This window comes from Ischnura elegans, chromosome 4 (assembly GCF_921293095.1).
Source record: "Ischnura elegans chromosome 4, ioIscEleg1.1, whole genome shotgun sequence".
Lineage (NCBI taxonomy): Eukaryota > Metazoa > Arthropoda > Insecta > Odonata > Coenagrionidae > Ischnura > Ischnura elegans.
Genome location: NC_060249.1, coordinates 28,574,649 through 28,600,310, shown reverse-complemented (window position 1 = coordinate 28,600,310; position 25,662 = coordinate 28,574,649). Strand labels below are relative to the sequence as shown.

The 25,662-nt window shown below is 36.7% G+C and overlaps 1 protein-coding gene across 6 annotated transcripts; it reads left to right on the top strand.

The window, feature by feature from the left end:
• Positions 1-310: 310 nt before the first annotated feature.
• On the top strand, positions 311-25,305 carry LOC124157201 (protein Malvolio). Of its 6 annotated transcripts, none has more exons than XR_006864554.1 (14): positions 311-426; positions 655-816; positions 5,856-5,978; positions 6,263-6,489; positions 9,656-9,794; positions 10,821-10,976; positions 11,076-11,234; positions 11,498-11,545; positions 11,740-11,898; positions 12,577-12,800; positions 13,567-13,777; positions 15,086-15,144; positions 15,224-15,294; positions 24,075-25,305. XR_006864554.1 is itself a non-coding variant. In XM_046531746.1 (13 exons), the coding sequence occupies exons 1-13, from the start codon at positions 409-411 to the stop codon at positions 24,687-24,689; spliced, it is 1,722 nt and encodes a 573-aa protein (XP_046387702.1). In that variant the 5' UTR covers positions 311-408; the 3' UTR covers positions 24,690-25,305. The 6 variants fall into 6 exon arrangements, 3 of the variants coding, with proteins under 3 accessions (XP_046387702.1, XP_046387700.1, XP_046387701.1); XR_006864553.1 differs by lacking the exon at positions 15,086-15,144 and having other exon boundaries at positions 24,075-24,242; positions 24,638-24,726; XR_006864555.1 differs by having other exon boundaries at positions 24,638-24,726.
• The last annotated feature ends 357 nt before the right edge of the window (positions 25,306-25,662 follow it).

Here is a 25,662-nt window from a genome sequence, read left to right as displayed (position 1 = left end):
TTTGAGGGTGTTATAACTATAATTATGATGGACATCACGCATTATTCGTGCACATTTTAATAGGCATCGAGCATATTTTAATAGCCTCCGCCGTCCGCATTAGGTGCTACCCTCTCCTCCATTGATGATTATGAAAGATGATAAATAATTTAAGGAATTTCAAAGATAAAATATCTATGGACAAGCATCGAACCACGAAGGCAGGAGAATGAAGGAAAGTCTCGCCGTAGTGGTAGGGGATGGTAGCGGCAGGAGGGGAAAAGGGGGTTGCAGTGTTGCCCCATTTACGATTAAGAGAGACAGAGCACTATCATTCCGCGCAGTTGATTTCAAGGCACCATATGATGATGTAGTTACCGTGGAGAAATCCTCACATTTTGCGAAAACCTTAGTAATTACGATCTGACAATGAGTGGAGTTATGCCGGTAAGTGGAACAGTGGAATGATCAAGCAATCGGTGGCATATTTTGAGGAAGTGAGCTGTTACATAATGGTTAATGTTTATTTACAATATCAGCTATTTGTTAATTTTTCTGCTGTAGCCTTGTCGATGGTCAATGCCATTTTGACATAGGGTCTCCTGAGAAAAACTATTTAGTTTACTGCCCTTAGTGATTGAAACCTCGATTTACATGACGAATACCGATTTGCAGGACTCCTCTTTCTCCCTCGACTTCAAGGAGGATGGGGGCCGTAAGAGGAAACCAGAATCACCTGGAGATAAATCTGTTGAGAGTGAAAATACCACGCTTACCCCAGCATCTAATCAGACTTATTTCGCGGATGAAAGAATACATATACCAGTGGTGGAGAGTGTGAGTATTTGAATACTATTTAATCGTTAAATTTAATTTACAGGCGTTATGCAATTTTGTCACCCTTCCGGTTTCCATGAAAGGGTCTCGATCATATTTATTCATTTTTTGCTTTATTATTAAGCGAATTATTTTTGGTAAATGCATCTTCAAAATGTCGATAGGAATATAACATGGTATGCAAGCACAAATTTGGTGAGGAATAGCTACATGAAGGAGGAGTAAAAAAATTGCAAGACTTTTGATGGCCTCATTTATCAGCCGTTGTTTTTTCATCGGGTATTCAATTTTGAATCTTATACGTGAATAGTGGTCCACGAACGTAAAATACTGTGATGCAGACTCGTTTAAACATATGAATAGATTTTTCATTTTTATTTTACCTAAAATGCCCTATTGGAAATATTCAATTGCGTTCAGTTGGAAAGTGACAAATTTCAATTGAATATTTGGGAATTTAACTGTATATGAGAAAATTCCATTGAATATTGGTACATTCAATTGAATCAGCAGATTTTTTCCAATAGGGTGTCGTTAAAGTAATAATAACAGGTGTATCAGTTGAAGCATTTGGCTCTGTCTCAAGTCATTCAATGATTGTTGCAAAGAAACACGTAAAGGCCTGGTTACACGGTACATTAACACGTAAAAGTTAATGTACGTTTGCGTGAATGATTTTGGTGGACCGGAACGGAACATGTCCAAATGCACGAACCGAATTAGAACAGGTTCTATTTTCTGTGCATACATTCGCACAAGTTGGGTGGTTACATGGTGCATTTTTGCATTCAGTCTCGTGTTCATACATATATACATTAACCTGTACATAGTGGCATAACTATGGGGGATTAGGTGATGTATGAGACCCCCCCCCCAAAGACTCAGAGAAATCAAAAAAATATTAATAATCTTGTCTGAATTTGATATATAATAACTGCATCTGCTTAAAGTTGAATTTTATGAGCCAAAATAATGTAAAATGCGTATTCAGGCATGTTATTTTTCAAAATTTTTCCTGAACTCCCTGTTTCCTGGGGGGGGAAATCCACCACTACCATCGCCCTCTCATCTTCCCCCAAAGCCCTCTCATCCTCCCCCAAAGCCCTCTCATCCTCCCCCAAAGCCCTCTCATTACCCCCCAAAGCATATTCCTAGCTACGCCACTGCCTGTACGTGATAATGCATCATGTAACCAGGCCTTAAGAATACGGTTACTTTGAATATCCACGGCGCTCTTGAAAAACTTTTATTTGCTTTTGTCAATGACATGTCTCTGAAAGGCACCGGTCTCAGGAAGAACAGAAATTATCAATTGTTATGCTTTTGTGTGAGGGTGAAGGTTCTGTAATCGGAGAATTAGATAGATTACCAAAAACCACGACATTATGCTCCCTAGAAAAAAATTGCATTCAAAAATGACACCAACCTTCATTCACAGTTATGTATTCTCAAGGTAAAATAATCTCTTGATCATATCTCCAGGTGGAGATTATTTGAAGAGCACACCAGGCAAAGATGCCAAGTACAAGATCAGCAAATGGAATGTGATATCATTTTGGGGTGTTGATGATAACATTTTCCAGGATGAATTTGCATGAGTTGTATTTCATAGGCTTAGTCTTAATGGGGTGGTTTCCTATTTTTTTATTGCCTAAACCGAAAGATTATAACTCCTGGAGTACGTATTACATGCTTTAAGATTTTAAACGACGATATCTATTTTTCGCTATTGAATGAAAAGCGAAAATTTTCAAACTTGCAGAAATGCGATGGTTAAGTATGAATGCTGGGAAAAGCCCGTTTGACATCATTCTAGTTCCGGCTGCCTCTGTGTGAGGCCACCTTGGTGCGAGGCTGTAAGCACCGCTACAATGCAGGCTGCTAGTAGGTAGCAGAGTACCCTGCTAGCAGGTAGCGCTTGGCTTAAATAAGGATTATTAATACCCTATCAAACGAAGGACACTTTCTGACCATAGGCAATTTTAATAGGTGATTATTAAGAGATGTTTCCCCTGAGCTATGTGCCTCAAGCATGCCTTGGTAATCTCAGGCGGTGTAAAACTCCTATGTACCTACTCGTATAGCATCTAGGTCCCTATGACGTCACGTGGAGTGGCATCGAATGGGCGCCAATCTGGTCTTTTTCAAATGAGGTTAAAATTGACCACTAACATTTGTCTAAACTGGGATTTCTAAACCAAATAATTTTTATATTATGAATACACTAATGGGGGGTAGCGAATCGCAATCAGTGCCTTTCATTTTCTTTGATGAAGGAAACTACCCTATTATTATCTACCCTGAGTTGGTTTGATGCAGCCCTCCACTCAATTCTTTTCATCTTTAAACACCAATGTATAATTCTTTTGCTTTACATCCTTGATCGCCTGTTCTATGTACATATGTCATTCATGACCTACCTCTGCAGGTCTTCCCTTCCATCTGTCTTTCAATGATAATTTTCATTATTCCATCACGCCTCATGATGTGGCTGATTTAAGTAATAGTCCCATCTTCTTCCTAATTTTTTCAAAAGACTTCTCTCCTACTGCTCTTAGAACTTCCACATTTGTCACACGATCTATCCATTTAATCTTCATCATTCTTCTATCCCACATTTCAAAAGCTTCCAACGCCGATTTCTTCGCTGCTGTCATCATCCATGCTCCTCTACCATAATGAAGCATGCTCCAAATGTAAGTCCTGATAAATTTCTTCCTAATTTCAAAACATTTATTATCAGCTGTAAGAATGTTCCTGTTGGTTGGGCTATTCTACGGACTATTTCCTTCTTGCTTCGTCCATCGTTTGTCCCTCAGCTACACAAGTAGCAGAAGTCCTTCATCTCCTCAAGTTTATGATGTCCTAGTTTCAGGTTGTTCTTCGCCTCTTCTCTTTTACTGCTGACCAGTATTCTTGTTTTCTTTGTGTTGATTTTCAGCTTATATCCAGTCATTATTTTTTCCATAGTTGATAGAATTTTCTTGAGGTCTGTTTCTATCTCCGCTATGACTGATCTGCCGTTGACATGCTAATTTTTTCAACGTGGAACTCTCTGCTTTCCATTATATTCTCGTGTAGGTAATTCTTTTTTATAACTTTGATGCAGGAGTCACAAGGCTAATGGTCCTAAAGTCTTCACATATATCCCTCTCTCTACATTTTGGGAATGGAAATGATGAGGTGTATTTAAGCCTTGAAACCCTGGAATAATTTACACGAAAGATGAAATTCTCAATGAAGAAATCATTTGGCATAGCTGGAATTCAAACACTTCTCTCCCAATTGCCATCAAGGTTTGCCACCAATTACACTACCATGTCTAGGTAAATTACTGGCTAGATTTTCCAAACAAGATGTTTATGACTCAATTCCACATGAGAGGAAGATGGAGATGGCTTGATGGTGTAACTAGAAGTATTGAAGACAGACAATGAAGTCTCTAACTCGGCCCCAAACCACATAAGGGAGGGAGGAGGAGCTGAGAAGCAGTGACCTGCTTAGCTGGAGTGCATGATGTCATGAATTTATTTGCAAAAGGGTTTAGGGTGTCAATTTACTTGGTGGATAGCTTGAGAAATATTTGATGGATTAAAAAATAAAAATGTATGCAAATAGTTCTTGGGTTAGGCCCCAGATAAGGCCGTTGAAGGCCAATGTTTTTATGAGTGACTCTCTTTTATGATTGCTATCCGGTCTGATACTAATTTCCTAGTTTGGTCCATATTGGATTTTTTATACTCACTAGCTGAGTACAGTTAAAGACTAATTGAAGGGTTGACATGGGAAAGGTAGTAAGTCACAAAATGCAAATTTTACTGGAGACGAAAGAAAGAAGTTTGCCAACAGTGTGAAGCTAATATTAGTGCACAAACTTCGTCAATTAGCAACTGATATATTGTGCCAATTGACTTTCTACCTTATCCTTGTCCTTGGCACGTGGATATACTACCTTTCCCATGAAAAAACAAAATTTCGATTTCATCTGACTTTCTACTACCTTTCTATCACATCTTTCATTAGTCGATCCCTATCCATATGACTGGCTTAGGATTGTGGAGCCGATAAAATTTGCTTTTCCTCTAATCCTCCCTCTCCTCGACTCACTCAGTGATTCAACCGGAAGGTTGGTTTGGATAGGTGAAGATAGAGCTCACCCCAGACTTAGCCACATGCATGTGAATGTCATACATTCAGGGTACAGTGACCAGTTCCTTTCCCTGAGCCACCTCACATTTCGAGGATTTTATTTTGGGTGTGTCAGATGGCTACAACCCGGGACCTTCCGATCGGCAGCCATGTGCTCTACCCAATAGGATGCAAGCTCTCTATTGTCCTTGACTTGGAGGTATAAAAAAACCAATCTGGACCCAATCGGTAATTAGTATCATCCCTGATGATTATGAGGGAGTCACTCATCGAAACAATGACCTTTGACAGCTTAACCTGATGCCTGACCCTAGAGTAATTTACAAATATGGTTTGCCTGGAAAAAATATTATCTTTCAACAAATAAATATGGGTTGCTTTAGTTTTTCTAAATCAACTGATAGTTAAGAAAAGTCTGTAAATGAGCCTTTTGTACGATCAGGGTTAGAAACCCTGGGAGGCCAAATGATTTTTTCCGGGTGAATTTCATCATAAATTGGTATAAATAACTTAGCTCCAGGGCATTCGAATATGTTCATACACAGTTATTTGTTACACGCTGTGAATTATTTTGAATATTATATTTTAACTTTTGTGGACCTACACTCAAAGCTGAAGTATTTGAACTTATTATTGAGGATTTTTTCTTCTTCACATTACCAATTTGAGATAACAATTGCTCTTTGTCATTCTATCACTATTATTGCATTATTTGTTTCCACTATTTTATTTGGTCTAATGATTATAGAATAAATACCTTGTGGGCAAAATTGCAGCTGTTAAAACAACTGCTCCTTAATTAGCCTTATTTTCTTCATGCAAATTCCTGATTGGTTTCATCTTCCAATTTTATGCCTATTTTTTTTCTTATTTTCTGTTTCTTTTTGCAGACTAAATTCAGCTTTAGGAAGCTGTGGGCATTCACTGGACCTGGATTTCTCATGAGCATTGCATATCTGGACCCCGGAAATATTGAGTCAGATCTTCAATCTGGGACAGTTGCCAAATATAAGGTAATGGATTATTAGTAAATTCGGTTGTTCCTAGGGTTACTGTTTATCAACGTGACATATACCTTATACCTTTTCCAATGCTATAGCCATTGCTAACTATGGGAGTATTCAGTTATTACCATTGTGTTCAAGAATGGCTGTCCTGTCTAATGAATCAAACTTATATGGCTGACTTCTGTTGGTTTCCATTAGGTGTGGGAATTATTTCCATGACCTACTGATGTACTTAAGCATTTCTATTAAAGTGTTGTGAATATTAATGTCATGTCTTTTCCCCTTTACAGTTGCTATGGCTTCTTATGTGGGCTACCATTTTGGGTTTGTCAATGCAGAGGCTAGCAGCTCGCTTAGGTGTAGTTACTGGCCTTCACTTGGCAGAAATGTGCTACAGACAATATCGCAAAGTGCCTCGACTTATACTTTGGATAATGGTGGAAGTGGCTATCATAGGATCTGATATGCAAGAAGTTATAGGAACAGCTATTGCAATATATCTCCTGTCCAACAAAGCGTAAGAAATCTTTTATTATTTTTCTGTTTTAGAACTTACAGATTTTTTTCCCTCCCATAGCTCTACCTGTTTTATGGAAAAAAAGAAATATATCAACAGTGTTTCTAGTAATAGTACATATTCTTGCTTGCATTGTTGAGTTCATGATTGAGTGTGGGACAGAAGAATATTTTCTTATGTTTTCTTTTACCAAGGTCTAGAACTCTCTATTGCCCTTATCGGAAAAACTCTACTTATTTGCCTTTTTTGGTTGCTGGGACAATAAGGGTTACAATTGATCCCCGCTAGAGGTGGGATAAACTTGTTTAAATATTCTTAAAATGAAAGGAAAATAGCTGCTCAGCACTCGCAAGTACATACATCTGTATTTTATATCAGTTACCACAGCAGTGGCAACAACGCTTATTTACATTTTCATTTTTAGTGTGTTACATATTGATGGCATATTCTTAATTCTGTTTAATATCAATACTTCCTCCATAAGAAAAGTATTTTTTTAAATTACTCAGCTTTAATCTTTTGCACCCCAATCCCTTCATGCAGCATCTCAAATCTGACTGTTTCCACTGGCTTGGTTAATAGGTCAGCTAGCTGGTTAGTCCCATTGATGTACAGTGGCAGAAAAAATTAACGCAAAGATCATTGGCATCTAAGATTGGCCAGTTCAGGAACTACCTGTCTTCTGAAATTTTGCCCTCATAATGCTCTCATACAACCAGGAATTTAAAAACTATATGCCCCTTACACCAGGGAAATAATCATATCCATCACATTATGACAAGGTGCAAAAGATCCAGCTACGCATTCTTCGCCATATTCTTTGAAGTATGCTTCGCCCACGACACACCTAGAATGGAGTTTACTCTCGTCGGGACATCAGTGGACACAGCTGACATATTGGGCATTGAGACTGCCTTAGAATGCAATCGTTCCGGTGGTGTAGTGGATAGAGTATCATGCTACGAATCAGAGGTTCCACAGATAAAGTCCCAGTGATGGATTCCTTTGGAAGTTCTGCAGAGCTGAGCAAAGGCAGAGCATTGAGCCACCCAAACTCAGTAGTGCTCAGTCAGGAAATTTTGGGCGTCTGCGTATGTATTTCATCAGAAACATTGAGCAAATGATTGAGTTAACAGAGGTTAGACTTGCCCTTAAATTTTCCAAAAAAATGAGCACTGCGCATACATTTAAAAAATATTTCATCATTATCATGGAACCAGGGGAGCAGCTAGGAATTAAGGCTAGGGGGGGTTTTAGGTGCAACTAATACTTACGGGTGTGGGGGTATTGCATACCTATCAGGGTAAGCAGGAGTTGCGGGGGCCCTCCTCCAGAAAAATTTGAAGAATAATGGTTCAAAATGGCGAGTTTTACGGCTTTCTGAGGGATATGTGATAAGTCCTATCTTTATTCTATAAGTAATACTGATCCAGATAAGTAAAATGGATTAAACTTTAAAATTTCTCTGAGCTCTAGGGGGGGTTTTATCCCTCAAAACCCCCCCTTGCTGCGCCACTTCATGGAACTACTGTTATTTCGAAGTCATAGAAATATTTGACTGTTCGCGTTTTCTGCTGTTTATTCAGGCTCTACTTTGAACTTTTGATTACTTTTAGCACTCAGCATCGTTTTAGGAATTGAATAAATCTCACAATCAGTTATTCGTGGTAATTTCGCATCAGAAATACAGTTGTAAGACAGTTACGTTAATTTGCATACTAATTTTTAAAATCCCCTAATCCTATATAGATTTTTGTTGCGACAAGTTCAAAAGACTTACTAACCAAAATGTTGCAAATAAAAAATGAGTTGCTCATTACCTTTACCTATCAATGACGAAATTTTATTCTTGTAATTACATGAATTACCGTTTATTTTGACATCTTCATTTTCTGGCCAAATTTTCAATATTCTCTATTCAATGAAGAGGAGCAATAGAGTTTTTTTTTACCATCCCGTGTATTATAGTGTTTGGTCGAATTTTCCCATTGTCTTAGCAAAAAAATATTTGGTTAAATATTAAATATTAAAATAATAAAATAGTTAGCCACCTAATGCTTGCAAAAAATTTACCTCTTATACAGCAGACATTTCCTTTTCAATTTTTTACGAAGGATTTACTTCCATGATTGTTGTTTAATTGAAATTTGCATTAAAGATGGACTTCTGAAGCAGTCTACGTAGCAAAGTAAAAGTAAATGAGATTAACTGTGGACAATACTTTGCAAAAAACGATTTGGACACAAAAACGGAGTAGACAGGTTAATGACTGCATGGTTCAGCATGTGTGCTTCAGAAAAGAGGGGAATTATGCAGGAATTGATAAAGAAAGATAGAATCAAAGATCGGATTTAAACAAAAAAAAAATGTTCGCTAGAACTAGAAGAAATAAATTCAAGAATCAATTGATTGATTATGCCTGAATGAGTAATTCACGAGGAAAAAGATATCAGTCCATAAGATGTATCAACTTGCATCTAGGAAAATATTAATAATAATTCGATTACCACGGAAGCAAATTCTAGAAAAAAGTCATTCTCTCCAAGTTACTTAAAAATATAGTCAAATGTCATTAAGTTCCTTTCCACCAATTCAAATTTCCGTTATCTTTCCAGTTTCCTAAATAACTTTTCAATAAGTGAAAATCATAATACTTTTCTGATTCTCATTTTATGTCAGTTTATAGCATTGAAAAACTTTTAACGCTGAGTTCAGATACATCTATTTTAATAAAGATCTAGTTTTTAATTCATGTTCTTAATCAAATATGCGTTCGTGTGTATAATCTTTGTGATTAAAAATCAAGTCTTAAAGAAATTATGTAGTTCAAAAAATTCTATTTACACCTCTCATTTCACTATGAAAAAAATCGTTTACTGGCCAAATTAATCAATTACTTCAGGTAACTACATGAAAGAAATTATTCAAGCTTAAAATGGGTCCATCAAATATTCCGTTATCCTTGTAATTTTGTGGACAACCTGGCTACAAGTAATTTCAATTTAGTGTCTAGCATTTTATACAATAGTCAAATCTACATAGTTTTCCTCGTGTGCTGTTTTTAGTGGCTTTTAGTTTCCCTGTATTTGTATAGAGCCACTGTGTAGTGAGAGATTGAAGTTTTGCTTTTTTCTAAAAAAAACTGCTCAATTTTTTTCTCTTGCAGAGTGCCACTATGGGGTGGAGTCCTGATAACTGTGATAGATACCTTTACATTCTTGCTACTTGATAAGTATGGATTAAGGAAATTAGAGTTGCTCTTTGGGTTCCTTATCACAGTGATGGCTTTAACTTTTGGATATGAGGTAAGCTGCCTCGTATGTACCATCGGCAAAAGCTAAACTCACTTATCGGTAGAGATCTGAAAATTTTGAGGATTGACACAATGTGCTTTAATACTTTTGCTAAATAACAAAATTCAGCATGATGAAGTACCTAATAGACATTGTGGTATCATGACGTATTGAATGGTTTGAAGAAGATTAAATATAATTTAGAGATTGAACCTAATCAGCTCATCACCTGGCACGAATAAAATAATACTGGAATGCTATTTAGCAAAAAAATATGCCACATTCAGTCCTTCACTTATACATGAAAAATGTTAATTTATGAAAATTTCTGTGTTCTCAAGCATTATTTTCCCTAAAAACTGTATCGCATGAATTCCCCAACCCAAGAAAATGAATGAGCCAATGTACCCTTAACCTGTTGCCGTACTTTTAATTCCATCCATTTTTTCATGCATCATGTAAATTATTAATGTACACAAAAATTGAATTGCTAATATGATATCACCAGGGTTTTATAGAAACTGAAGTCAAATTGTTTTAACTGAGTTTTACTGAAACCTGTTTTTCGGTTTTCTATCTCTATTCGTCTCAATGTATTCTACCGTCTATATAAGTTTTGCTATGTTATCCCTAGAAATTTCCAAAGAGCCCCAGGTTGACTCAGTTATGGTTCCCTTTTGTTCTGTAAGTTATGAATGTTTTACACCATTAAACAATGTTTTTATTTGGACACAACCTAGCAATCTAAATTTATTGTGTATGAAAGGTAGATGCTCAGATTTTTTGCTAGATTCTATCAGATTAGACTCAGATTTCACCGACCATGCAGAATATGGCAGTTTTCACCGGCACCACACTTGTTCTCTTCTAGTGTTACTCTACCATTTTTAACTCTCTTGTTCCCTTTCGTTGTTGTCAGTAGTTTACAGATTTATGCACAGAAAAAATTTCATGTTGATCATTTTACTGTTCTTTATGAAATTGTTAAAAATAAATGTTTGATCATTCGTGAGAATATTTTTACTGTCTTTGTTTTAGTATGTGGTTGTCGCACCAGAGCAAGGTGAAGTGGTGAAGGGATTGTTTGTCCCTTGGTGTTCACAGTGCACTAGTTCTGCAGTCCTGCAGGCAATTGGCATAGTGGGAGCCACTATGATGCCGCATAATTTTTATCTCCATTCTGCACTTGTCAAGGTAAAAATCGTCTTGTTCCCTTTTAATTTTCTGAACATACAGAGTATTCTTGTGCTGTAATTCCTATAAATATATAATACATATTTTTTAATTTTGCAGTCAAGAGCTGTTGACCGAAGTAAAAAGGAAGATATCAAGGAAGCAAATTTTTATTTCTTTATTGAAGCTGGCATTGCTCTTTTCGTTTCCTTCATAATTAATGTTTTTGTTGTTTCTGTATTTGCTCATGGTCTATACAATAAAACAAACAGGGATGTGGTGAGTAATTTGTCTTTTAATGATAATATGTAGTTTATCACATAAAAATGTTTGAAATATTTATTTCATCATCAATATTTCCCTTTTAATGTTAAAACTCAGTTGACTATTAAGCATTTCGACAAGAGTTGACTTATGACATTCAACCTTGAAGTTTTGTAAACCTATCCTTTGAATTATTCCTTCAATTTATAGAATAAAATGCAACTTTGATATTTTTTATTTTATGTTAATGTTTAACAATTAATGTCATATTTTTTCAGTTGGAAGTTTGCACTGCAAGCCATAGCATGCATCATAATGTCTTCCCTGTAAGTATATCCAAATTACATTCAATTTATCCAGTACTAAAAGCACTTAATAAATCCATGCTACCAATCTTGTTCATTTCCCAGGAGATTTATTTGCTAACATGCTTTCTAACGGAAAACTGTCACTTGCATTGTTGAAAAAATATTAACAAGTGCTGATCTAGCCAAGGCTGAACTATTTTTTTTATCGGCAGAACAACACAGAACTTGTGGATGCTGACATTTATAAAGGAGGAGTTTTTCTTGGATGCAGCTTTGGTGTTGCGGCAATGTATATTTGGGCAGTGGGAATACTTGCTGCTGGCCAGTCGAGTACTATGACTGGAACGTATGCTGGTCAATTTGCAATGGAGGTTAGTTTTTGAACATGTATTTCAAGCACTTTAAAGGATTAATGCACTGATATATTAGCCTCAAGTAATTTTTCAGAAAACAATTCTTCATGACTGAATTAGTTAAAATCGTTAGTGTGTTGCTGCAATAAAAAGGCATTGCAGTTCAATATTTCTTGTCCAGATGCAGTTATAACTATTACATATTTTAATTATTTCAATGAGTAATTATATTATTTAAATTAATTATGAAATTCTGTAAAACTATGGATTAGAGAATTGAATACTTGGAATAATTTAGGAAGAATTATTTAAAAAATATAAAGTACAATGGCAATTTAGATTAGAAATGAGGAGGATTTGAAGGTTTTACTTGGATCCAATGAAAGTAATGTTTCAGTGTGGGTGTAGAAAAAAATTGTATTAAGGTTCTGTGAATTTTGCCATCAAAGTGTGCTTCAATTTTGGTAGAATTTACATCAATTATTTTTTGAGCACATAGTGTCTATATTGATCTCGCACTAGTTAGTAGTACATGGCCCCAAAAATATAAATCTCTAATTGTAGTATTTTCTTTGGAGTATTTTCCATGATATTTTGGATTTGACCCTTCGCCTTTCTAATATCAAGGGCATCTCAATTTACCTACTATTTGTCTCATAAATATGTTGCGTAAATCGTGTTTCTCTTCTCTATTAGGGTTTCCTCAATCTCCAGTGGAGCAGGTGGAAGCGAGTCCTGCTCACCCGAACTATAGCTATTGTGCCCACTTTTTGTGTTGCTTTTTTCACAAGAATTGAAGATCTGTCAGGCATGAATGACATACTTAATGCTGTTATGAGCTTACAGCTACCATTTGCAACACTGCCTACTATTGCATTTACATCAAATGAATACATCATGGGTGACTTCAAAAATGGCCTGTGAGTAGTGAGCTATTTCTTCTTTGCATTAAAGTTAGTGTTGTTTGCTATCGGTATTATTGGTGAGGCAGGAATGAATGAAAAAAGGAACTGCCTTCTGTGAAACCCCATGATCTGGTTACAATCGATTTTTTAGTTTAATTCATCTGCCATTTTCTGAATAAACTGCCCCTGTGAATGTGATATTTTTTAACAGTGTGCTTGATATCCATATGTCCGAGATTAGCTTGTTAAAAGTTTTGAATGAATGAACAGTGAGTTGGATAAAGTTTGTTTCAAATTCTGTCTAACAATGTAGATGAGTTTATTGCTGTCCCCATCTACCATTAGCATGCCAAAACTATGCCTCTCCTATACAGCTTTAATTTAAATTCTGCATTATTGAAATCCAACATTAACTTACAGTAATAAGTAAGAAATGAATTTAATCCAGCAATATTTTTACAAGTATACATTAAATACATAGTAGCATACTGCAAAAATTTGTAAATTGTTGAGCTATAAATAACAAGATGCAGGAAAATCTCACAGACCTTGAAAAGTTGTTGAGTGGGGCTTGATGTTGAAGTAGAGGCTATTAATCATGTGTGAGATACCAGCATTGTGGAAAGGGTCTAGATGAGAGGAGGAATTAAAATCAATGGGAACATTATAAACCAGCCAGAATTATTATTAGCTCTTAAGATTTATTTTTCTGTGATAAAAATGCGAGTAGTTTACATTCGGGAATGACACTTTAATAAGTTTGAATGTTTTTTTCTTTCAGTTTCACTAAAATATTGGCAATTTTACTGTCCACAGTTGTGATAGGAATTAATATATATTTTGTCGTCCACTCTATTGTGAATGACATTCCTTCACACTGGGCAATTTATCTTGCCATTTGCATATTTGCTATTTTCTACATTTCATTTTGTTTGTACCTCATCATTCACATGGCAATAAGCATGGGAGCAACACAGCTCGCAAACAATAGGGTAAGTATATATCATTATTAATATATATATGATGAATTGTCTGGGTACTGACAGTAACAAGTTGTTGTACTTAATATCTATATATGTAGTTCAAATTTGGCTCATTTAATTTTGAAATTGTTAGAACTGAATGCTGCTGCTAAAATAAAAAAAATGTATGTATCTTAATTATAATTCTTTACTTATAACTGTAAATATATACCTTTACCATTTATTTCAAAGATGGAATCTAGCCATTTGAAAATTTTACCCATTATCATTGTCTGGTCATAACAGTAATGATGGGCTGTTATTGCATTTTAGCCTTTCCATTAATGCAAAACTATACCTAGCGTTCTGTTTAACTTCTGTTTAGTTTTGTCATTATTATGAGTTAACATGCAAACACCATGCTGCATTCACATTTAAGGTTACTTTAAAAGTGAAGTAAAGGTATCCCCTCTAAGCCGACTCTTTGAGACCATCTTTAAGAGCACCTAACCTCTGACATTTTAGGCCTGCCTATCATACCCCCAGAAAATTGGAAAGCCTTCATAAATTTAGATGGAGCTCCTATATAGCAGACTAATATATGACTGATCACCAAAATTGGACTCCTCTTGGCAGTCCAATTAACTCCTTTAGATCTATCTGCATGTTAGCCGCTGAAAACTATCAAATTTTGATTCTTAGTCCAATTACTTCACTTTTTTTATTCTCAAGTGTAGAAATGTAAATTCTAGAGACTCTCCCTCATTTAGCTTTTACCTTTCCCATTGATACCCTCACCTTTCCCTTTTCCTAGATTATTAGACCGACTATTTTAATACTTTGTATCCCTCTCATTATTTAAGATTTACAAATCTTGATTTATTGTATTAGAAAAAAATGTAGCACTCCTGAGAAATCAATTTAGGCATGCTTTTCTTGATTACACCAACTCCACACTAGATAGTGCCTTTTAGGACTATCATATGGATATTATTCTTGTAGACTGTAGTGACATGAACAGGTGACTGTACATGTGAGGGTGCCATAGATGTTAACAGTAGTTGTTTAGCAGCCAAATGAACCCTGTATCTAAGGCTGCATATGATGATTGTTATGTAATAATAATTATTATTAATCCCTATGGACATTAATTGGCAAAAAAGAGCTGCTTTGACTCACTTATGGCCGTCCACGCTGCCCCGTTGCCTTATCTTTGTATACATTGAGTGTGTATATCCTGATTGTTGGAAAATATCTACTTAAAAAGATAATGAGCCCTTTTGGATAATACGCTATGCAATTTGAATATCCCTTTTAAATTGATCTTTTCTTTGCAAGCTGGTCACAATGTTCACTCAGAATTCCAACTTTGGATTTTCTACCCAACAATTTCTTGGGTGAGGTTACTATTTACTTTTTTCACTGAATACTGGTTTGCTAATTGATCAATATTGACCGATTAAATTTATTTTGCAGATCATATCCAAATATATAGGTGGACCAGTTTCGCAAAATTTTGGATTGAATAATGGCGTGAATAATTCAAGGTGAGTTGCAATTTATGCAAGTCATGCTAATTTTAGTTTTCAAATTTAACTTAACTTAAAAATAACTCCATTAGTTGAAAGCTCTGAAAGCTTGTGTATTACATGACTGGAGTGATTGAAGTTCTCAAATACCCATTGTTAAAACCGACTAAGCAGTGATAAAATATTATATATTAGATATTATGTGAAGTGAATTTAATACATTCTTTAAAGTGTAGTTAATTTTATTCTGCCAAAAGTTCCTGCAGCCACACCAAGATAACCAAAATACCAAATTTGGAGGGGTCAGTTTTGGTTTGGCCTGACACAAGTAGACATTATTTGCTATCAAAATTCTTATTATTGTTAAGGCATCAGATTACTTCATATGCATATAATTTATAAGGCTTCTGTAATCTAAGTTTACGTCTGGTCGTGTGTCTGTGTCCAATGTCTGAACTATTAAATTTATTAGTCTTTGAACTGCACCATGAGGAGTGGTTGGGGATAGAGTTGGGATATGGGCTGGAAGGGTGGCATTCCCTAATGTGAACACAAACTATATTTACAGTGGCAGTAATGTATTGCCAAAAATTGGATTCTAAATTGTATGTAGTTGGATTGGTTTGAATTAAGGTGCTGGGGTCTTAAGTAAATCATACACTTTAGGACTTTGCCCATGGTAATAGAGGTGGAAATGTTGGTCATGGAAATGATTTGGTTTATCAAATTGTTGATGAAAAAAAACATCTTAATTCAGTGTGTTAAAAAATTCTGGAATTAGTATGAATGCATTTTGTTTGTTTCTGTTTACCATATTATTTTTATTTGTTGACTCAATACATTACCAATGTCAAATCTGATTTCCTGCATAAGACTTATTGTAGGCATCATTTATTTTCAGACCTCTAAACTTCACGGTCAAAGATTTTGTTTGCATGCCATCAGTTCATAACAAATGGCTAAATGGTCATTTTAATTACAAACCATCATTTTCCACAACTAATCAAGCACCTTTTTGTTGTAGTATTCATCTACACATTTATGAAATAGTATCTCCGTGTTTCTCTGAAAATCTTCAAATCATCACCTAATCATCAACCCCTTAAAGAAATGGGTTCTTCTATCATTTAATGAGCTTGGAATTAAGGAAATAAAACTTTGTAAGGTTCACTGTTGTTTAATTAAGGGCACGACCCGGGTTTCGTAACTTAGTTACATCGTCAGGTGACTGAACCTGCATGCATCATACATTTATACACAAAGTGCATAAGCAGGGTTCCCACTCTACTTGAATAATGAAATTCACGGCTTTTTCCAGGTTTTCACGGTTATTTTTCAGAATTTTCACGGTTTTTTCAGGTTTTCACGGTCTCAATTTCGCTAAATTCACGGTCCGTTAATAAGCCAGCAATAAGAAAATCACTGGCCTTATATGAACAGAAAATTAACGTACGCGACAAACGCCGTGAATGTTAACGCCGCAATGAAAAGTGATATCTGTTATGACGTGATCTATCGTTTGCAAAATTCAGGGCCGACAAAAGGACCAGCCCAACCGCGCTCTTGCCTGGACGCCGAATACCCTTCGGACCTTCTTCCGTCCGAACACCCGAGGTCCTTTTTTAATTCCTCGCCGAGAGATTGTTTTTTGCGCACGTTGTCATTACTGCACAGTAGCCGAATTTCCCCCACCCCAATCTTTCTTATTTAACGGAAAATATTTTATTTAAATTGTTTATAGAATATAATAAATTGATTCTTTCTTATTTAACGGAAAATATTTTATGAAAATTGTTTATAGAACATAATAAATCGAAAAACAATTTCATACACCGTATTAGCTCAAATCTAAGACGAACACGATACTAAGACTACCCTCCTTTTTGGAACTCCACTGGGGGAAATTTTTTTTTCCTAATAACGATACGATAATAAAATGAATGCGGAAAAACGATCAATGCTTTATTTTTTTGCTAGGTTAGCTATGTCCCAGGAAACACAGGATTTTGGCGAGTAATTAAGATATTCATTAAAGGTTTCAAACAATATTTTAGATAATAACAGGAATAGTAGTACTTTATCAAGACACAAAGGTCATATTGTTGATTCGACCCATATCTCTTTCAAAATTCTGAAGGAAAACGCCACCTCACTAAAAAAAAGTTTGCTCTCCACTCGGCATTTACACGGCTATTATGGATTTCAGTCTGGTATAAAAATTCATATCCATCAAACACCATTTCCAGTACATGTATTCACGAAAGCAATGTGCATGTTGTGCCTAAAACAACCGCATTCGCCGGCGCAGTGACTGGTTGTGAGATGGATGACGAAGGCCAAAAATAGTCTATCACTTGAATTGTTTCTGTCTAATGAATATATTTTTAATATAATTCAGGTAGTGTTGTGTTACTTTCCCACGGCACTGAGCTTCTCCCAATGGTAGTTCCATCCCTTGGGAAGATTCCAACTATGTGCTTGTCGTTATTAGCCATAAATGACACATTGTATTTATTTCGTCTCATTTTCGTCAAACGATGGATGCAGGAAAATTATGCGTCGGAACCGCAATCTTCAAACGATCAATGCGAGAAACGATACTTCGGGGAACGATAGATGCGGGAAAAAATTACATTGTTTATAAGGAACTTTATTTGGGACCAGAAACGGCGAACGATCAATGCGGGAACGATAGATCGAGGTTCCACCGTATAACTTTTTTCTTTTGAAAGCGGCAGTGTAATGACTTCTTTTCTCTGCTATCGTAATACTCTGAAACCAAAACTGAATCGATTTCTCTAATCAGAGGCAAATCATGTTCCCTTCATACTTTTGCTCTGGAAAAAATGGAACGACTTTTGTAGCAGTTTATATCGCGACGGCATTGAGGCTTTAACGTTACAATCCTGGGCGGATCTAGGGAGGGGCACGGGGGCACATACCCCCCAGACACTTAAAAAATATGCATTATTTTGAATACGGTCACATTATCATTGCGCTCGTTTTGTATCATGAGGTATCCTTGTGCCCCCCCCCCCCCAGAACAAAATCCTGGATACGGCTTTGCTTGTGCTCCCCCACTCCCCAGAAAGAAATCCTGGATCCGCCTCTGGTTAAAATTTAGGTAAATTGTAATCAATCACTCAAAATTTTGTAAGTTGATCAAGCTCTAACTTGAATGGAGCCGAACCCAGGGTAAAGCAGGCGATCTCGCGGACACGGCAGAAGTGCACCCGGCGATTGATTGGCACGCACGCTTTACCTGCTGCCTAAAATGGCAATAGTTTTTCACTTAAACACAAAATTAAATAAGCTAAATTACTGTTCAGGTATTTTTGACGTTGATTTTTCGTTGTACATATAGCTATATATATAAGGTGACAAACTCTGGTATCCATAATTTTTTCTGACGAAAATTATGCAACCCGATTGACGTCAAGAATTTTGCATTCGATTGTAAGACGAACCCTCTTTTCTGCAAGAGTTAGGAGGAAAAAAAAACCTTGTCTTAGATAGGTGCAAATAGGTAAATTATAATTCACTTGGTTTGAAATATGTAAAGACATAATAAATACCTGCTGAAACATGTTATTTTCACTTTCACTTTACTTTATTACTCGTCAAATATTTCCACACAAACTTTCCGGTTGCGACGTAAAACTGGCAAGTCCCAGGTCAATGCATGCGAAAATCGTGTAATGCTGTGTTGCCATAAGCGGAAATCCTCTCTCGTTTTCAGGCCGCAACGCGCGAGAATTAGTTACGTCGCGCCGAAAGCTCGCTGTCGCCCGGTTCAAACTCAGGGAGCGTAGTGTCCACAGCGCATAGCAGGTTGTCAAGGTTAGCGGTCTTCCAATCAGAGGATTGAGGGTGTTGAATAAACGTTCAAATTTTTCGACACAAATGCCATCTAGATTTAGTTTCGAAAGTGGTCGCTGCAGCCAGTGGGAAGCCTAATTGGATGGAAGGGGGACTAACCAGTGACCGAGGGAGGGGAAACCAAGCCAGTCGAGGAAAGTAAACAAGCTGATGAGAAGTGGTGTCATATTTCAGGAGGGGGGGAGAGAAAAGGCCTGTCCTGAGGAAAGATGTTTTTTTTTCTTCAGGCAACATTCGTTCCCACGCTTTTCTGACCCATGCGACGATGCTCGCCACAATGAATAGAAGTGCGCTGGCTACGAACGAAGTTGAAAATTTCTGGGAAGGTATTATTATCAAGATTGAGAGATTTTTAAGGTTTAAGGACGAAATTCACGGCTTTTTCCAGGTTTTTTCACGGTAGACGAAATTCACGGCTAATTCACGGTTTTAAGGTTTTCACGGTTGAGTGGGAACCCTGATAAGTGACTGTGGGGACATCTGTCGGAAAGGAAAAGGACTAGTGGGAAGGCAGGGGTGAGGGTCAAACACGGACTGAAATAGGGAGAGGGGGGGGAGAAGGGGCAGCCTTGATTTGGGACGAGGGTTTTTCCTGTGAGGATAGGTATCTGACCAGCCAGGGGAGGGCGGGGTTAAAGTGGGTGAGGAGACGCTCCCTTCTCCCCCCCCCCTCTCCCTATTTCAGTCCGTGTTTAACCCTCACCCCCGCCTTCCCACTAGTCCTTTTCTTTCTGACAGATGTCCTCACAGTCACTTGTGCACTTTGTGTATAAATGTATGATGCATGCAGGTTCAGTCACCTGACGATGTAACTAAGTTACGAAACCCGGGTCGTGCCCTTAATTAAACAACAGTGAACCTTACAAAGTTTTATTTCCTTAATTCCAATATGGAGAGGTTTCACAAAGTCAAGCCTGAAGTTATTAGTTATATTTAATGAGGTCCTCAGACAAAACAGAGAAAGAAATAAATGCATATTTACTCTGGTCAGGCTGTACCTGAATATGCAGCAAGTATTTTATATACAGGAGAGAAAGATTTTGTCTGTTCATTGTAGTGCTGAGGAAAGCAAGGCTGGAAAATGCTTGAGACTCACAGGCCAAACTCTATTATAAGAGTGATAGGAGAAATAATATCTATCAGTGGGACACACAAGACATCATTTTGTTACCAAACTATATTTTTAGGCCTTATAGAAATAATTAAATAAGAGAGATACATTACCTACCAAATATGTGTGAAAGCTCATTTTTCACACTGACAATAAATTACTAAAACATTGGGTGGTAAGTTATCAAAATAATCCTAACATAATAAAATAATCCACATCCTAAATTTTAATTAAGTGGATACTTTCTTTATTTTATATTGACGGTTTGTGTCCAGTGGGGTAGCCAGAAATTTCGTTTGGGGAAGGGGGGTGAGTTGGGAGGTCCAAAACCAGGGGGAAGAATTTTTTTCAAAACAGGGTACTTGGTAGAGAGATTTTAACTAATTTTAACACTTACATTATGAAAAAGTCATTTTTCAAATAAATATTTGGTAAATTCATGATTTTTCAAAATATTGTTTTCTTTTATGGAGGAAAGTAATCGTGTTTACATACATACGCACCCCCTTCACCATGCCACTGTTGGTGTCCCTACAACTCTGCTGCATATATTTTGGGTTTGTTTATTGGGAACTGGATGTGTGGATGAGTAACATTACAAATATATGTTGTTTATGATATGCATCAGGTGCATTGCAGAAGTTGAATTTTTGAACAGCAGCTATAAATACAGTAGAATCCTGTTTTAAGGTTTTTCAGGGGGGACAAACTTTAAAACACTAAATGCGGAAAAACACTAAATGCGGACCTGCCATTTTGTTTCAGGTTTTAGGGTCTGTAATGATTGAAATGGCTTTTTATGAATAAAAAGTATTATTTTACGTAACTAAAAGGTGCTGCATGCAGCAAAAATTCATTGATTAAGTGTTTTCAGCCCTATGAAGGTTGGATAATACTTTTCAGGAATCAGCTAAAAAAAATGGGTAGTAAAAATAAGTAATGAGAGGATGACAAAAGGGTAGTTTCCTTCATCAATGAAAACGAAAAGCATTGATTGCGATTCGTTACCCACCATTAGTGTATTCAAAATATACAAATTATTTCGTTTTAGAAATAGCGGTTCAGACGAATGGCAATGGTCCATTTTTATCCTCATTTGAAAAGGGCCAGATTGGCGCCTATGCGATGCCACTCCACGTGACGTCACAGGGACTTAGTTTCTATACGAGAAGATGGGAGTTATACATCGTCTGAGGTTACCAATGCATGCAAGAGGCGTAGAGCTCAGGGAAACATGTCTTAATAATCACTTATTAAAACTGGCTAAGGTCGGAAAGTTTTCTTCATTTGATAAGGTATTAATAATTCTTATTTAAGACAAGCGCTACCAGCCAGCAGGGTACTCAGCTACCCGCTAGCAGCCTGCGTCGTATCAGCGCTAAGCCTCGCCTCAAGGTCACCTCACAGGGGGGCAGCAGAAACCAGAAATAAGTCTCACGGAGAGATTTCCCGGCATTCATACTTACGCGTCGCGTTGTCGCGCGCTTGAAAATTTTCACTTTTCATTTAATCGCGAAAAATAGATATCGTCATTTAAAAATCTAAATGCGTGAAATACGTACTCCAGGTGTAATAATCTTTCGATTTAGGCAATAAAAAAATAATAGGAAACCACCCTATTGTTTTAAAGAAATATTTTTAGAAAATTTTAATATGCATCAACTGAAAAGCATTCCCACACGGAATATTATTATGGACATTAGTGATTCCATTTTTACGTACATTTCAGTGGTCTCGATGAAATTTTAAATTTTTTCTGTAAAAGTGACATGTAGGTGACTATAGCATTTCTAATATAATAAGAAAAGGTGTAAGTAGGTACTCGAAAAATCGTCATTGCATCTATAAAGATGAGTGAAATAAAGGGACATCAGAAGATCGCTAATCCCGAAATCTTAACTACCGAATATCCAGTAAAAGGGAGATTTTCTGGAATTATACCAACTTAGCGTTTTCTGTTGCCTCGGCGAAACGAGGGATTTATGAGCCTTTAAAAAGCCTCCCGTGCGCACATTTTGGATTTCGAGGTCATCCAAAAAAGGAGAATCTTATTTCTAGTATGCGTACAAGTCGATGGTGATTGAACTCGATGATGGCACCAGATTCGTTGTCATATATCCGCGGCCTCATGCAGGTCGAATGGAACCAGGAGAAGTTGTTTACGCGGCGCGCTGATCACCTTGACTCCGACTCACCTTGTTTCTCTGCAGCTTTTAATGAAATTTGGTTGGACCTTGAATAACGATTAGCCAAACTTTAAGTTAAGTGAAAAAGTTTAATCTTCCTCAAAACTGGATTTCATCAGAAAAATTGTCAGTGCCTCTGGAGTTTGGCAATTTCTTGAGGGTTATGATGTCGAAGTCAACCACCAAGGGATACCTGCCGGATTTTCGTATTTTTCCGCGCTCATCTATTCTACCGTGAGTATGCGGTGATTTTTTTTCCAGTATGAGCGATTTATTTTGAGTCATGGACCGTGATAGTTCGTCAAAACTCCGATTTTCATTCTCTTTTCACATTAATTAGCACCAGATAGATATTTTTGAATCGACATCGATATCAATCAGCCGCATGTCGGTAAATTGGCTCCGGGATATGTAAATTACGATGTAAAATAATGTTGTTCCGCATGGGAAGAATGCTCTAACTCACGGTCATGACACGGGAAACGCTTCCTCTGCTCTTTCGCTGTTCCTCCGTGGAAACTGACCTTGGAATGGATTACAGAAAGAATCTTCTAGTGGACTGCGCAATTGATATTGGGCCTCCTCTTTTGAAAAGAGAAAGTAGCCGACTGGAAAAATATTGGGCAAATAATGGACTGCCCGTAGGGAGTAGAGTTGAAAGGGGCATAAGCCATCAATTGAAAACATTAGGTACGAGAAAACATTATCGTAGCGGCCCTCGGAGGATAACTCGAGTTGAATAACGATCGCGTGTCATCAGTCGTCACGTATCATCGAAGTCAAGTTCAAGAAGTGAAGGATAAGGTAGTTCGAGGTTATTAAAGGATGACTTTGCTCCATTAGATCGGATCTGATACAAAAAAAGCCTGGTCTTTGGATCAGAAGGGGAGCGAAACATTACGAGAAGACAAATCACCCAGCTTGCGAGTTGAAGGTCGCAGCGCTGCGCTCGCGGAAGAAAGCAGTTGAAGAAGCGTTCCCCGGTAGATTCTATCGACTCTTGGTAAACTTTCATGAGACTGTTCTTGTTGATGAGCATAAATTCGAAGATTTGGATGAACCGTCATGAAAAAACGTTAAATCGAGCAAAAAAATCTTGAGCGGGACAAATTTTTACGACCATAAATGCGGAAAAACGCAAAATGCGGAAACACTAAATACGGATAATTTTTACATTGTCCTAATAGGGAATGAATCGGGACCCAAAAAAATAAACGCTAAATGCGGAAAAACGTTAAATGCGAAGACGTTAAATCCGGATCCGACTGTATTAGTATTAAAGTGACTAGAATTATTTAATTTTTCAATATAATTGTTGAGATGAAAACTCAAAAAAAAAAAAAATGTTTGATAGAACTAGAAAAGGTTGCGTTCTAAAATTCACAATTTTGGATGCTATATATTGATAATTTTTGTTGTCTCCTGTCTTGCACCATTTTGAATTAATGTACTTCTGTTGTGTGTTGATTGTGTCTTTAATTTCTTTGCGTATTGTGTGTGAATGATTTTGAATTTGCTTCTGGTGATGGTTTCTCTCTTATGTGCAATTGTTCTGGTTATTCTGTTTTTGCTCGCAACTGTCAGCCTCTAATACTTGCTTATTTATGGGCTTCTTTCCCCAGAGAGAATTTAGTGGGCGATGTGGATGATGGTACGCAATGACCTAAGAAGAATGTATGTGGGTGTGGTGTGTGATCATCTGTGGCTGTGCTGAAGTATTTTCTATGCATTTTTATTCAGTAAAGAATGAAGATGCTCATTAAATGTTTGATGTAAACATTATTGGGGAGGTTAGTCTTGCCTAGCAAGAGTTGTGATAGTATAATTTTGTCTTTAAATGCCTGCATAGGATTTATTTTGGAATAAGGTGCAAAATTAACTCGGTCCTTGCTTATGCTTGGATGAACACTTAACCTTCTTATCGATGGGAAGGACATTTTAAAAATTGTAGCAGTTTTTTCTATTCCCTTCCTCTGTTTTCTAAATAAAATCTATAATGTTGCTCTAAGCATTACAATTGACCATATCGTTAAAAATGTTTTATTCTTGAAATTTTTTGTTCAATACTCATTGTTCTTTACAAAATATGAACATATAAAATATATATATGTATAATATAAAAAAAAACAAGCCAAAGAAGTATGATGCAATGGCTCTTTATGTCAAATTTACCTCTTTTTAATAGGAGTACTTCAACATTTACTATTCAAGATTATGGCAGTAACTACGAAAAATAATTTGATTAAAGGATGGGTATGTACTCATGTGGAAAAACAACATTCTCCTTGGAGATAACAAATGTTTTCCCATCCACTCAACTCGTGTATTAAAAACTACATACATATCTAGTGTACTTTCTAAGATGGAAAAGAAGAAGCATATCATTGTTTACTGCTCATAGCATGATGTGCTTCCAGCAGAGAGGAGATTATATTACATTCTCAGCATGTGCAGCTACCTCCTCAAGCATGAAGCTCAAGGAGTCATAATACTGAATCTTTTATGTGCAGGCCTCAAGTCTGTTCAGGATGAGATGTCCTAATAGATCTTATATTGATATGGCAAAAATACTCAGTGCTGTACTTATTTCACTTTTTCCAGTGTGACTGCTCTAAAATAAAAAAGTCAGTCAATGGTGGCATGATATTCATGATGTAAAAAGTTACTTTGTTATTGCACCTTTAAAATCATAAATATTTTTCAGTTGCTTTTGCAATTTTAAAGTCATCATATGGTGCTATTTTCATTGAATAAATTTTCTAAAGGAATAATAATAAATTGCTTGTCACAGCCTTGATTGGTTGTTGATTTTTATGATTGTAAAGAAAATTCAATAAAATATTTTTTTACCTACTCCGGTGTAATTATTATCCTGTGGAAATATTGCAATGTTTCATTTAACACCTACTAGTTAATTTTCAGCCTACAGGGTTTGTATAAAAAGTAACCGGACTGAGCTTGTGACGCCCAGGTAAAGCATACGCAAACTGGCTGTTGGTGCTATAGTGATGGAGGGGGATCAAGGGAAGGGTAGCAGGCCCCAGTCAATTGCCTGCAGACGCTTGGAGGGTTAGCATCGTGCAAGAGTGTGCAGTGCGTGTTCAGTGACCTTGTCGAAGTGAAAATGGAGCGTACCATCGAGCAACATATTAACATCAAATTTTGGGTCAAATTCAACAAAACGCCTTCGGAAACTCTTCAAATGATCAA